Source organism: Pseudorca crassidens, chromosome 13, assembly GCF_039906515.1.
Source record: "Pseudorca crassidens isolate mPseCra1 chromosome 13, mPseCra1.hap1, whole genome shotgun sequence".
NCBI lineage: Eukaryota > Metazoa > Chordata > Mammalia > Artiodactyla > Delphinidae > Pseudorca > Pseudorca crassidens.
The window spans coordinates 67,056,722-67,072,151 of NC_090308.1; the positions used below are offsets into that span (position 1 = coordinate 67,056,722).

The window sequence follows — 15,430 nt, forward strand, 5'->3', positions numbered from 1 at the left end:
CTTAAAAATTTTTTTACAATTAACATCCAGGAGATAGGTATTAGTAGATTCAGAAGAAAAAATAATTATTGGCCTCTAAAGTGATTAGGAGGCAGTTCCTTTTCTAAAAAAATCTGATAAATTATTCTAACCAACTGTGGTTGTGAATTTACTACAGGTTAACAAAGGCACAGGGTTGACTTATCATACAAGTGTCTTCAATTTCAGCTGAACACTTTTTTTTTTAAGTGTGTAACTCTTATCAATGTGAGCCAATATTTTGGTATTAGTGTCTGACCTAGTAGTTTTATTAGAATTTTAAAATGAAAGATTGAAGTTAAATAATAGCCTTTGCCCTTTCTAGTTGCATAAAAAATTAAGTGAGCCTTCTAGTGATCATTGTTGAAATGATGGAGGGTACTTAGTTCCAGCACAAGTAACTTTTATAGTAGTACATTTTTTTTTCTAAAGAAAAAAAATTCACTGCCCTCATCACATTGCTTGAAGAGTAGATAATTAACAATTTCAGACTTTCTTGAAACCTGCAATTTGTGTTTCAGTTCTCCCTCAAGAACTGAAAAGATGATTATAAATTAGAATGGACTTGGAGACATGGTTGTGAAAATGTAATCTTTTGAGTGGATTAGGAAAACGAGGGACATACATTTTTTAGTTAGATTGTGTTTCTTGGTTATCGAACACACATCTAGTCATTTTTATACCCCAAATAGAGCCAGTCTTACCAAAAGTAAAATATAAAAAAAATGTGTCATTGTTGAAGGATTGCAATAAAATTTTAAAATAATTACAAAATTTCTAGGAAAATGGACTTGGGGCTCCTTATTTTATGTGCTTTACTACTTATGGCAGTAGTAAATATATGAATATATATTGTATAATGTTTATATTATATATATATTCATTATATATGAATATATATTGTATAATGTTTAGTCATAGAAATTTAGTCTGTAATGATGACCTCACAGGGTGCAAGTGAAGCACTAAAGAACTTGATTGGATTGTAGGGTCACAGATTAATCCTAATATGTGGCCTAATCCTGTCAATCTAATTAATTGGGTATGGTTTTACAAATACTTTCAGAAGTCACTTTAGAGAAGCCTTAAACTCCTCAGTTCCAGCATTCTTGCTAATAAGGCTTAAGATTCTGAAGACAAATACATGAGAACAAATTGTAAATCATCGGTGTGATTCTGGTGCATGGATATCTTCCTTGACTTGTGACAGGGTTACGGCATCATAGCAGCTTAGCTTAGCCAATGTTAAATGTGCTCAGAACATTTACATTAGCTCGCAATTGGACAGAATCATACAACACAAAGCCTATTTTTTAATAAAGTGTTGAATAGCTTATGTAATTTATTGAGTACTGTTTCAAAAGTGAAAAACAGAATGGTTGTGTGGGTACATAAGAGTTCTACGTGTATAAGTTGTTTACCCTCATGATGACTTGGCTGACTGAGAGCTGTGGCTAGTTGCCACTGCCAGCATCACCAGAGAGTATTGTACTGTATTTTGCTAACCTGGGAAAAGGGGAAAAGCTCAGAATTCAAAATCTGAAGTACAGTTTCTAGTGCATGTGTATCGCTTTCAGACCATCACAAAGTTGAAAAGTAAGTAGAACCATTATAAGTTGGGGACTGGCTATATCTTGTTCTGCAGCATTAAGTAGTGAAGTTCCATAAAGTTATCAGAGGACTCTCTTGTTCACCCAGAACCATGTTTTCTGTACCTTGTTTTACCAAATAAGATGCTATTAATTATAAGACCATTCCCTTATTTTATGTACCACTGGATTTGAGAGACCTCTGCCAATTAAAATATGCTATATCATCAATTGTAAGATATGTCCTGTTTTCAGAGATGTGAAAAAATATGGGCTCTGAAAAAGGCAAGTATATCTTTCCTGATAGAGGGACTCCATATTTTCTCCATGCTAGCTCATAAAATTGGTTCAAATAAACCAGGTGTTTGAATAGATTAGGCTGAGATCAGAGCATCTATTTGTTTTTTACTTTGTTTTCCACCAGTGTGTGCCATCAGTCTTGCTTACTTTGTTGAACATGTGTGGAGGTTAGTGGGATATTTAAATGAAGTTTATATGAACACATGGAATGTGGCTATCATAAGTATGATGTGCAGAAGAAACATTTAAGAACAATGATCATAATCAGAGCAATGTTGTGTAGCCGGTGTTTTCTGGGAAGCAATAGTGTACTCTTACTATAGAAGACCAGTGTAGAATATGGTTGACCCTTGAATTTCACAGGGGTTAGGGGCCCTGACTCTCTGTGGAGTCAAAAATTCCAGTATAACTTTATAGTTGGTCCTCTGTTCTACATCCTTGGATTCAACCACCCACGGGTCGTACAGTACTGTAGTACATATTTATTGAAAAATATCCACATATAAGTGGACCTGCAGGATGGCGGCACACATGAAGAAGAAGACCATGACCCAAGTGCTAAAGTCCTTGTTGTGAGTTTGATAGATGGCATTGAAAAATTAGGGTTAAAGTTAGAGTAGCTGGTGGATATGACCAGAGGATTAGGACTCTTTATACAAAAGCAGAAAGTAAAGTCTTGGAAATAGCTGTAAATTGCTATGAGAGTCTACCATTGGGATGGGGATTATGTGGAGGCATGTGTATATTAGTTGCATGAGCTCTTTAAGCACTCCTTTTAGAAGCTGCTCTTTTCATTCTTTCTTCTTGGGGCTCTTTAATCCGTGAGCCCCACCTGGCCTTCTCTGTTACTGTATCTGTTAGTATAATAGACTCTTCCTACTTCAAACCTTCCTCTTAACATCCTTTTCTTTTCTGTAGTCCATTTGAAATGCTAAGAAGTCATTTTAGAAAAAAAAGATGATTTATATCAGTTGTCCCCAACCTTTTTGGCACCAAGGACTGGCTTCTGGAAGACAGTTTTTCCACAGACACGGGGTGGGGAGGTGGAGGGGGTGGGAGATGGCTCAGGCAGTAATGTGGGCGACGGGGAGCGATGGGGAGCGGCAGATGAAGCTTCTAGCTTGCCCACTGCTCACCTGCGCTGTGCGGCCCGGTCCTCAGGGGTGGAGACCCCTAATTCGTATTACCCCCTTTTTCTTCTAAAAGTTTATAAAAGTATACTTTTGGGGGATACTTAAGGTAAGGAAGAACAGTACTCTAAATATTAAATATTTGCTCTAGTTTACAGGTGTTATAATAACAGCTGTATATTTCTGAATTAAAATCTTACGTTAATTTGCCATGTTTGAATTATAAACCAAAAGAAAATATGTTGAAGACATTAAAGGAATAGTATCATCTTTTTTGAACTCCTTATTGTGGATGTAATTTTACCCATCAACAAACAAATTTAACTGAAGTCTACTTTTCTTCTATTTACTGTGAACCTGAAAAGGAAAGAAAATGTCTGGTCACATAAATGGTTTTGGAGATCTAAGTAGTATTCTCTTTAAAAAAGAATGATTAAACTTTGCAAAATTATATTTATTACTGGTTTTAGGAGAGACCAACTTAATTTCATTAAAGTTATTCTCAGTATGTATTTACCAAAATTAAGCCATAAATATAGTGCTTTTCTGAGTTCTAAGGCCTTCTAGTAAATTATCAAACCTGTGGGAGTCCCTGGGGGATTAAGTTTTTTGCAGCAAAATGGCAAACAGTTTTAAACTGTGTTACCATACACATAATGAATTGGTAGCTAATTTCATAGCCTTATTTTATCAATAAATGTGCATTAATCTTTAGGATGAATGGATTTGGTTTCACACGGATGAAATAAAGTTAAGTTATGCTTCTGGTTAACCTGACACTTTGAGCTTATTTGCTTAATCTATTGACTTTTTTAATGATAGTATATTTGACTATGTTTTTAGGTGCATAAAATACAGGAACAGGGCTTCCCTGGTGGTGCAGTAGTTGAGGGTCCGCCTGCCGATGCAGGGGGCGCGGGTTCGTGACCCGGTCTGGGAGGATCCCACGTGCCGCGGAGCGGCTGGGACCGTGAGCCATGGCGCTGAGCCTGCGCGTCCGGAGCCTGTGCTCCGTGGCACAGCAGTGAGAGGCCCGCGTACCGCAAAAAATAAATAAATAAATAAAATAAAAATACAGGAACAATTAGGTGTGATACTTAACCTCACAGAGATTACATTTGAATAGAGGAAGTTAAACTGTTAAATGTCGAATCATCTTACTTCTGTACAGACAGAATGTTTTAAAACTATAGGCTGCGGGAGCACAGTCATACCTTGTATGACTTTGACCTATAAATGTGTTGTATGCACTTGGAAAAGGAAAGTATTTTCTCCTATTGTTGGGTACAGTGTTCTATAAAATGTCAAATAGGTCACGTTGTTTCATTGTTGTTAACAGTCCTCCATATTCTTTGTGGTTTTCTCTCTACGTGTTTGTAAGTATTTTTAAGACATCTTTACCGTTGCTCTTTGATTCCTCATTCTGTTCCTCCCGACCCCTGCCACCCCAGCATCTCCCCTTTTGCCTTTTTGTATTTCAGTTGGAAAAAGTGCTACACTCTTTTCTTCTTCAAGTTCAGTGATTCTTTCCTTTGTTCTGTCCAGTCAGTGGATAATCCCATTGATTGCATTCCCATTGATTAGCATTCTTTTTCTTTGATATTATGTTTTTATTTCTTGCATTTCCATTTGTCTTATTTTTTATTATTTTCAACTTTTTGGTGAAATTCCACGTTTACTTATGCATGTTTTCCACCTTTTCCTTTAAAATGTTAAAGATATTTTAAAATCTTTGTTTGATATTTCCAAAATATGGGCCATCCCTATGTTTTTTTCTATTGACTGCCTTATCTATTGAATGTAGGTCATTTTCTTCTTGCTTTGTATGTGTGTGTGGTAATTTTCGATTGGATGCTGGGCATTTTTTTCTGTATGAACAATATATACTGAGGTAGATGTCTTTGTGCTTAGTAATGGGCATACCTCTCCTTTAAGTTTAATAAGCTTCATTTGCTGGAGGTGGGGTTAGTGGTTGAATAATCTGTATTTAACATGGGTTTGTATTGCTATATAGTTATCTTCTGTGCTCTGAAGACTTCAGATTCCTTAAGCAGATGACTTCTGTTACTTGAGCTTATTGAGAGAACTGGAGTATAAAATGGGTTTTCTCCAGTGTTCCTGCTTCACTTGTAGCTTTCAGTGGGCTCTGCTTGCCTGTACCACATAGTGGTCTATTTTTGTGCTCTTGCATTCTCCCTCATATGTAATCGACTGTTTCTTGTCACTCAGTGCCTGATTTGTGCAGACTGTGGGGTTTTGTTAATTTTCCTCCTCAAGCCTTGCTGTTAAGCAGACCCTGAGCGCCTGAGTCTCAGGGATGGGTTTCCCCTCAGTGGGCTGACCTCTCCCTCTTGGCAGCTGAATTTTGCCTTGCATAGGTGGGATGTTTTGGCAGGAGCAAGTTTTTCTCCTTTTTATCAATATAATATCCTTGGACCAAGGCTGTTTCTGGACCCGTGTGTAGCTGCAGACGACTTTATCCTCAGATGGCCTTTACTTCATATCAGGAAGGGTCTGGAAAGGATTTTATGTCTGTTTGCAACTAAGATGAGGCTTTCTCATCTTTCTTGTCCTACCCCTGATCTTTCCTGTGAATCCTGATAGAAACCTGGGGAATAGAGCTAGTGAGTAGGTTTGGAGTCCTCTTGTGTTTGGAGCTTCCAGGGATTCTATACTGTTATACTAACCCACACTTGGTTTTTAAGAATTGATCAAACTTTCAGTTTTTCTTTGTACCCACTTTTGTGGCAGCCATTTTTTCCTCTTATGCTCTTCCAAAGTTGAAGGGGTTCACGTGTCTCATCTTTCTTTGGAGGACCTGGGATTCAGTTTACCTGATTTTATGGACACCTCAACACTCTAAACCTTAACAAAAGCTATGATTTTATAGATTGTCTGCTTTTTAAAAATTTATTGTCAGGTTAGACATATTCTACACCGTAAGTAAAAGTGGAACTTTGCCATAAAAAGCTTTTAAAAGATAACCTTAGGGGCTTCCCTGATGGCGCAGTGGTTAAGAATCCATCTGCCAGTGCAGGGTACATGGGTTCGATCTCTGGTACGGGAAGATCCCACATGCCACGGAGCAACAAAGCCTGTGTGCCACTAGCTCGCGAGCCACAACTACTGAGTCCGTGTGACTAGAGCCCGTGCTGCACAACAAGAGAAGCCACCGCAATGAGAAACCCGCGCACCGCAATGAGAAACCTGCGCACCGCAACGAAGAGTGGCCCCCCGTGGCCACAACTAGAGAAAGCCTGTGCACAGCAATGAAGACCCAACACAGCCATAAAGAAAGAAAGAAAGGAAGGAAGTCAGGAAGGAAGGAAAGAAAGAAAGGAAAAGAAAAAAAAAAGGATAACCTTAAAGATGGTGAACACTTTCAAGATTATGAATACAGACCTAAGGAATGCATGAGGGGGGAAAAAACTTTGCTAATATTATTCAAACGGTACTTGTAGCTTAAGATAACATCTGTAGTGACGGTCTCATGTATAATTTGAAGTATGCTATAACTCAGAGATAGCAGTGAAAATAATGGAAATGTGTTAAGTGACTTTAAGTATTGGCTCTAACAATAAAGACACTGATATACAGAAGATGCTCACAACAAGTTTGGATAAATTTTCTTTCAGGAATTATGATTGGAAAAAAGCAATATTTTAAATTTAACATATTATTTTATATATGTGATTTCTAATATGAATAAATGAATTATATATATTTATTACATAAATTAAGAAAATTTTTAGATTTTATCGCTGAAAAAAAACTTCCCTCCACCCCAAGAATTTTACCTCCCTTTGTATGTATCTTACTCATATAGTACATGCTACAATACATTTAAAGTCTGTATTTTTAAATGATGATTGGAGGACCTATATACGTGGGAAGTTTCAGAAGTCTTTGGGGCATTTGTTTCAGAGAGTCAGAGACTTTCTCTGGTTATTTCCTTTTTTTTTTTTTCAAATAAATTTATTTTATTTATTTCTGGCTGCGTTGGGTCTTCGTTGCTGCATGCGGGCTTTCTCTAGTTTTGGCGGGCGGAGGCCACTCTTCGTTGCGGTGTGCAGGCTTCTCATTGCCGTGGCTTCTCTTGTTGCAGAGCATGGGCTCTAGGCGCATGAGCTTCAGTAGTTGTGGCACGCGGGCTCATCAGTGCACGGGCTTAGTTGCTCTGCAGAATGTGGGATCTTCCCAGACCAGGGATGGAACCCGTGTCCCCTGCATTGGCAGGCAGATTCTTAACCACTGTGCCACCAGGGAAGTCCCCTATTTCCTTATTTTTAATTAAAGTCTGATTGAAATCTGTTCTGAGTGATTTTACTTTTTTAGCTGTCTGACTTGAAGCTAGTCACTTAATTGCTGTTGGTCTCAGTTTCCTTTTCTGGTGAAGTGAATAGTAATATAAAATTAAAAATTATACATCTCATGAGGAGTTGTGTGTTTTGAATTATGTACATATATAAAGAACCAAGCACAACAACACTTTATAGTAGGTCTTTAATATATGCTAGGTAATATTGTAAATGTATTAAGTAAAGAAAGAAATATTGTGTAGAGTAATCAATAAGCAGTAAAACGAGTGAAAACAAGCAGTATTCTTTTGACCTAAGAAGTTTCATAGTCCCTTAAATTCTCTGATTCTTAAAAAGTTAGAGTAAAATAAAAAAGGAAGTTACTTTCATTTCTGCAGCAGGTAACATCATGTTATCTAGAGTCTTGCCAACACTATACTTTATACTGTTAACTTTATATATACTTTATCTACAGGGATGGTCCAGTATATGAATGGGAGAAAGATGGTCTAAGAATGGAAAAGCTATGTTTACTTGCCATAAATGATGTACCTACTATAAAAGAACAAATTGTTTAACCTTTGAAAAGTGTTTTTAAAAAGATAATTGTGGCATTTTGTTTTCATTGCTTCATTCCTCAGCAGGATTTTATACTATAAATTAGTAGGTTACCTTTTCTTACATGATGAAGTACAAGAATTATCAATTTTATACATTTTTTTTCTTGTTTGACCCTTTACCCATCATTAGTTCATTATAAGAAATTAGTACTTTTAATCCATATTGAACTTTTACTTCAGCAGTTTCCTCCTCATATGGGTAGGTCATTTAAACCTATGAATGAATTGGAGATCAATTTCAGATCTGGTCTGAAATTTTTACCTATTTAGCCAAACTCTGGATAATATGGCTCTAAGAGTCCCAGTCTGCAAGCTCCCCACTTCCTTAGTGTCATTATAAGACGAAAGAACAAAACACAACAAAAAAGAAAATATCAAGAGCATTACAGTTGAAAAAGAATTGTGGTAAAATATGCGTAGCATGAAATTGACCATTTAATCATTTTTAAGCATTCATTTCAGTGGCTTTAAGTACATTCACATTGTTGTTTAACCATTGCCATCTTATATTTCCAGATCTTTTTCATCTTTCCAAACTGAGACTCTGTACCCATCAAACGCTAACACCTCGTTCTCTCCTCCCCAAGACTCTGTAATTTCTGTCCCCATGAATTTGACTAAGGAGCATTACAACTTTACGGAAGTGTAGATTATTCAAACTCAAATTGGTCTTAAAGCAGTTAGAAACTAGGATTGCTCTTACTTTTCTTTGCTGAACTGCCCCCAGTTTAGAGAAATTACAGATTTCAAGGAATGAAATGGCAGAGAAGATGAAGTCACAGTTTGGGAGGAGAATCACAGATCTTGTGGCATGTGCAATATACTGGACATTTTGATTGTTGCTTTTGGAACGCAAATCTGCCTTTAAGTGTAGTGGTGTTTTAGAGGATGTGATTGTGATGAAAGATTGTGGTTGAATAACACACAGCATATCCAAAATTTTGGTGGAACATATTTGAATCCCAGAACCATCCTAAATGTTTTTTTGGTAGTTGGCCAGACTCTGGGTAACATGACATTATTACCTGGCTCTGTGAAGTATCTTCTGCTCTCTTCCCTGAAATGCAGAAAATCAGTGTGTAGGTCCTCACTCAGTGATGTATATGTTCAGTTCTTCAGAATAATATAAAAATCCATGGAAGAGAAGCATTTAAAACTACTTGTTCAGAACTAATTAGAGAGCGTTGGGCCTGTAACTCTGCTTTTCAGTAGATATGGCATTGAAAAAGCTTGTTATTTGTAATTCATGCTGTGTATTCCTTGCAATGCAGTTTTTTTGCTTGAAAAAAAATGTAATAAAGACAAAAAATGAGGCAAAAAGTAGGACAAAAAGAAAGGTTAAATTTTTCTGCTTGAAGGTTTGGGGATAACACAGATAATGCATTTTGGGGCTGCGATCCCCATGTTTGAGCTAGCTTCTTTTTACACATTCTCAGACAATCTTATCCCGGCTCCATCTATCCCCAAGCAAGATTCTCTGCTCTCTCCTTTTTTGTGTATGTTTAGTTTTATTCCCTTTATTTATTACTTCCCAGCGTTTCTACTTTTGTTTCAGTTTTGGCCTATGCCTTCCTTCCTTTTATGCTGGCTCAGCATAGTGCATTTAAAAATATGTTTTATAACTGGAAGTTTGTACCTTTGACCACTGTCGTAAGATAAATAAGTACTAGGGATGTAATATACAGCATGACTAATATAATTAACACTGCTGTATGTTATATATGAAAGTTGTTAAGAGCGTAAATCCTGAGTTCTCATCACAAGGAAAAAATATATTTATTTTTATTTTGTATCTGTATGAGATGAGTGCTGTATGTCAATTATATCTTAATAAAACTGAAGAAGAAAAAAATTTTTTTAAATATTTTATCCATCATTTTGGTTATTGTAGTTAGAACTGTTGTTCGAGATATCTAGCCTGCCATGGAATGGAAACCTTCATATATTAAAAAATAATCTTACAGTATATTAACCTAGTTCCCTCTGGATCACCCCCTCCCCCATTTTGTATTTCCATTTTTAAAGCTTATGTATTAAGAAGTTCTTATAAAGCTTACAAAAAATTAAAAAACTTTTAAAGTGATTATTGTGTTTCTAAAAATATGTGTATTTATTTTATAGCTACTTGAAGGAAACTTTGCCAAAGAAGTCAGCCATGAAATGGATGGTCTCATTTTCCAGCCCACCGGAGTAAGTACATTTGTCTCTGTGTGCATGTGTGTGTGTAGGTGTATCCGTGTATGCCCATGCATGTATATATAAAGTATATTTTCCTTAGATATATTTACTTAGGATTGATTACTGCTATAATCACTGCTTTTCCTTAAAACAAATTTTCATTATAAAATAAAATACTTCTTTTATACTAAATACATATAATAGTACAATGAATAGTTATTTGCTTTTCACTTAGCTTAGGAAATAAATATGACTGATCATTATTTTTCAAGGAAGTTATTAGTCTTTTAATATAATTAGTTTTCTTACTACTCTTGCACAATGAATGTTTTGTTTCTTTACTAGAAATCTACCAATAACCTTATATAAATAAATGCTTATTTCTTTCTGTAGCCCAGTATATCTTTAAGCATTAATATTTTTAAAACTTCATTTTGCCATGGATGAGTAAAATTTAGAGTTATCAATATTTGAAGAAAAACACAATTCCTTGCATATTTATTCCATGTCAGATTTCTGAAACTCACTGAAGAACTTTTCACCAACTTAATGGTCAAATCATATATTTGGAGTAATTATGTTTTACTGATGGTAAGGTTTCCCTCCCTCCACATCATTGACGTTTTTGGCCACATAATCCTTTGCTGCGGGGAGCTGTCCTGTGCGTGGTAGGATGTTTCACAGCATCTTTGGTCTGTACTTACCAGGTGCCAGTATTACTTCTCCCTCCCACCCCTCTAGCTTGTGACAACCAAAAATATACACATTCACTGCCTCATTTCCGCTGAAGGGCAAATTTGCCTTCACTTGAGAACCTGTGCTCTGTGGCGCAGTGCTTTTCAAAAATGTGGCCCGTGGGCTTCCCTGGTGGCGCAGTGGTTGAGAATCTGCCTGCTAATGCAGGGGACACGGGTTCAAACCCTGGTCTGGGAGGATCCCACATGCCGCGGGGCAACTAGGCCCATGAGCCACAACTACTGAGCCTGCGCGTCTGGAGCCTGTGCTCCGCAACAAAAGAGGCCGCGATAATGAGAGGCCCGCACACTGCAATGAAGAATGGCCCTCGCTTGCCACAACTAGAGAAAGCCCTCCCACAGAAACGAAGACCCAACACAGCAAAAATAAATAAATAAATTAATAAACTCCTACCCACAACATCTTTAAAAAAAAAAAAATGTGGCCTGTGGACAAGGTAGCATTAGCACCACCCAGAAAGTTGTTATAAATGTCACTCACCACAGACCTACTGATGAGAAACTGCTGGGAATGGAGTCCAGCAATTTGTGCTTTCTCAGGCTTTCCCAGTGACTCTGATGCGTTTTCAAGTAGGAGAACCACTGCTTTTATAGGAAAGAGTTGTATTTCATGTGCCACACCTTGTCATGAGCTTCATTTTGCCTTCACTAACTCTATCCTTAGAAATTAGGGTGCAAGGTAGTTGTGAAGTTACGTAGAGACACATCAAACTGGGTACCTGGAGAAAAGGGAAGGAAGCTGTAATATTTTTGAACATTATGTATTAAACGCTATATTATATATGCTTTACGTATATAGTAAAACTCTGCTATTATGCAAATTTAGGTATAACGTGGTATGTGATTGGCTTCTGTCTTCCTCCCAGCCCCCCTTGCCAAACAGATGGGGGGAAAAATCTTTTGTGGTCGCAGGAGGAGGAGGTGGAGGAGAGTTAGAGGCTGGGGACAGAAATAGTAGAAAATACTATTTTAGGAAGATAGACATTAGATCTTTGAGTTCCAGTATTTTCTAAGTCTAATCTCCCTGGATTGAAAGAAATAAAATCTAACTATAACTGGAATTACAGTGTTTCACTCTGTTAAACTCATGGTGGTTCAGACCCATGCATGTATGAGATTTTGGTATATGTAAGAGAAATGGCCTGACAGGTGAGTCTTGTGATGTCTAGTGTAGTAAGTTGGTTTATCAGTCTGTCCCTCTTCTAGTAACCACACTTGTTATTACGATGACTTCATAATTGATTTTCTTAAGTATTTGTGGGCATTTGGTTTAACATAAAAGTTTCAGTCAGTTTGTCAGGTTACCCAAAAATTCTTGTTGGGAGTTTAATTGGAAACGCTTTGAAGTTAGATTAATTTGGAGAAAATCAGTGTTTTTACAATGTTAAATTGCCTTCTCAGTGAATAAGGTAGAGCTCTTTTCAGGTCTTTTACTGTTCTCCAATCCAGTTTAAGTTTTTTGTTTTTTTTTTTGCGGTACGCGGGCCTCTGACTGTTGTGGCCTCTCCCGTTGCGGAGCACAGGCTCCGGACGTGCAGGCCCGGTGGCCATGGCTCACGGGCCCAGCCGCTCCGCGGCACGTGGGATCTTCCTGGACAGGGGCACGAACCCATGTCCCCTGCATCGGCAGGCGGACTCTCAACCACTGTGCCACTAGGGAAGCCCCGCTCTAGGTCTTTTGTATAAGGAGGTAAGAAGAGAGTTGATTACAGACAGGTGTAGCTTCCAGTGGTGGGAGGAGACATGATTTTAGGTGGTCTAGAGACAGGGCATTAAATGACATTGCATTACTCAATGAGAATTTAGTCCCATTCCAGTTTTTATACATTCTTTCAGTTTATAAATTATACTTATTTCTAGTTTTGAATATCTAAGATTTGCTAATCTTTCCCTTTTTAACAAAATGAGTGTGGACTTAGTTTTACACTGTTCAAAGGGCAACGTTCTCTACTGGAGTTTAGTATCATTGGTTCATTTCCATCATGTCTAATTTTTAATGCTACTTATTACTTAGGGTAAGCGATACCATTATCTATTTATGGTATAAGTGGCGTACCATTTGGCATAAAGTTTCCTGAATATCTTTGGGGGCCATTTTTCAGCCTGCTGCAGTTATTTAGCTTGATATGACATTTCCAACTAATAGCCATAGACCCTAATACCCAGTGTCATTTCTATTTTGGTCCTTCTAAGGTTTTAAGTTACCTTCCTTTCTTAGGCTTTCTTTTTAAAGCAAGTTCTGAATTAGAAGTTTAGGACTCTTAATCAGGCCAAGAACCTTAAAATGTAAAATTTGCCAGCATTTCTAAGTTTTCCTTCTGGGGAAGTCTAAAATCTTGGATGAACTCAGCTTTAATAATGAAGTGCAGTCAGGGTGAGTGTTAGACCCTTATGACAAAATAAAACAGTATATCAGAGATAACCTGTACTTTTTGTCATGTTAAAATATGTTTTCACCCTTTATTTTTACTTTGGAGGATATGCAAATGTTAGAATCCGCAGTTCTTTTCCCTGGAATTCTTCAGACCAACTCTCTAGTGTCTTGCTGGGTGGCATTTGCGTGGCTTTTAGCATTCTCTGCATGGAGAAGATGAAGGGGCGAGGGTGTGCTCTTCAGTAGGTAAACTTTTCACTTCACTCTCCAAGGTTCACTTTTCCTCTTCTGTGGTTCTTGAATCTTCTGGACTGGAGCTTCCGTCCTTCAGTTTTGCCACAGAATAAACATCTCCTGCCTCTTGCCAGGGTGGAGGAGGGAAGCTGGAGGTGTAAATGCTCCTTGTGAAGACTTTTACCCAGTCTGTTTCCAGTACCAGGTCTCCCTTTCACCTCCTCGCAACCTTCTCAGTATCTGTTTTCCTATGTCACGTAGCCTGTTCTGGGGAACGCAGCAGGAATTCCTCTGCCTTTGTATTGGTTGCTGCAAGCACTTAGTATTCAGTGTTCTTTGCTCTCTGCTCTGTTAACTTCTCCATCTACTTTCTGTCTTTCCAGAATTTGACACATTGTTTTCTGCTGTTGTCTTCTTTCCTGATTTTCCTTTTCTATTGATTCTCTTTTCTGTAACTCCCATTTTAGTGAGGTTTCAAATCAAAGTGGATATAAATGCACATGTTTAGTCGACAACATTTATCAGAAAATCCCCCAAACTTCTCACAATGTGTGGTTTTGCATCTCTTGGCTTCCTTGAGCCAACAGTTTAAATAAATGAAGAAAGGGACTGTTTTGAGTGACCAACTTAGCGATCTGAGTGAGGCTGCATAAAGTGGAGAGAAGATCCTGGTCAAGGATGGGCAAAGCTTGACTTATAATCTGCAGCCCACTCTCTAATACCAGAGACATATTCCAAAGGCAAATGAAGGGCAAAAAATGAAGAGGATGCTTGGTGCATCTACTTTTGTAAAAACTTCTGGGCCTACGTTTGTTTGGTGCTAGTTACTTAAAACTTAGCAAGAAGTTAATTCTGCTTCACTATAGTAATTATAGTGAGGGAACTGAAGTTGAGTAGAAGGTAGAAGATATTACTACTGCTAAAAAAAAAAAAAAAAGAAGAAGAAAGTATTTTGAATCCTGGCAAAATATTGAGGAACAGTGATAAAGATACTATATTAAAGTGATGATTTTATTGAGGGCAAAACCCCAAACACCAGCTTAGAAGAAAGTTCATTTACCTTTTGATTTAATGTTCTGTTTTTCAGAGACATAACCTTGTAACACATCCAGAATTGCATTTAGTTTATTACTTTTATAAGAAAAAGGACAAGTAAAGCTAATGGATGGTATATTCAGGAAAATAAAGCTTAGGATATTTCTTTGTGTTTATAAAGAAATGTACTAGTATCTGATATTTACTAAAATACAGCAGTCATTAATTACCATGAAAGCCTCAATTAAAAAAAAAGTAGATTAAATTACACTTACAGAATTATAGTAAATCAAAGCAGAAAAGATACTTCTAAGATTATCTAGCCCAGTGGTTTCAAAACATGAATTTCCAAAGTTCTGGGTTTCTGTGAACTGCCTTAGGGGACCATGTGCAGGAATAGGTTACTAGGTAAGCATTCTGTTTATCTCACGGCAGCCCTGATTTATTTCTTTTATATATTGTACTTCTAGATAAGATTGTGTTTTAAAAGGGGCTTCATCTAAGTAAATACCATTTGTATCAACTGCTTTTTTGAAAGGTCACCAGTGATCTTTTTCCTCGCAAAATCATGTTCGTTTTTCAGCCCTTTTCTTACTGGATTATCTAGTGGTAGTCTGTACCGCTGTCCACACTTCCTTAAAAATACTCTCTTGCGTGGCTTCATGCCATTTCTTCTCCATCTCACTCAAGCTTTTCGTCTTCTACTAGCCATTGAAGTTCAGAGTTTCTGAAGGCTCGGTATGCTGGACCTTCATTTTTTACCATGCTCTGCTCTCTCCCTTGAAATCTCTTCCACACTTGAGTTATTTCCCGTAAGCCTGACTCAGACTCTTGATTTCTGTTTAAGCTCCAGGTTTGTTTATTTAATTGCCTACCCTGATATCACCTTTTAAATTTCT

The 15,430-nt window shown here is 37.3% G+C and overlaps 1 protein-coding gene across 5 annotated transcripts in view; it reads left to right on the top strand.

The window, feature by feature from the left end:
* The window catches only part of RNGTT (RNA guanylyltransferase and 5'-phosphatase), a 219,463-nt gene that overhangs the window by 95,631 nt on the left and 108,402 nt on the right, over positions 1-15,430 (top strand). For all 5 annotated transcript variants that reach the window (XM_067702600.1, XM_067702601.1, XM_067702602.1 and 2 more), the window contains exon 12: positions 10,077-10,145. In XM_067702600.1, the coding sequence (XP_067558701.1) occupies positions 10,077-10,145 (69 nt within the window). The remainder of the gene's footprint in view (positions 1-10,076; positions 10,146-15,430) is intronic.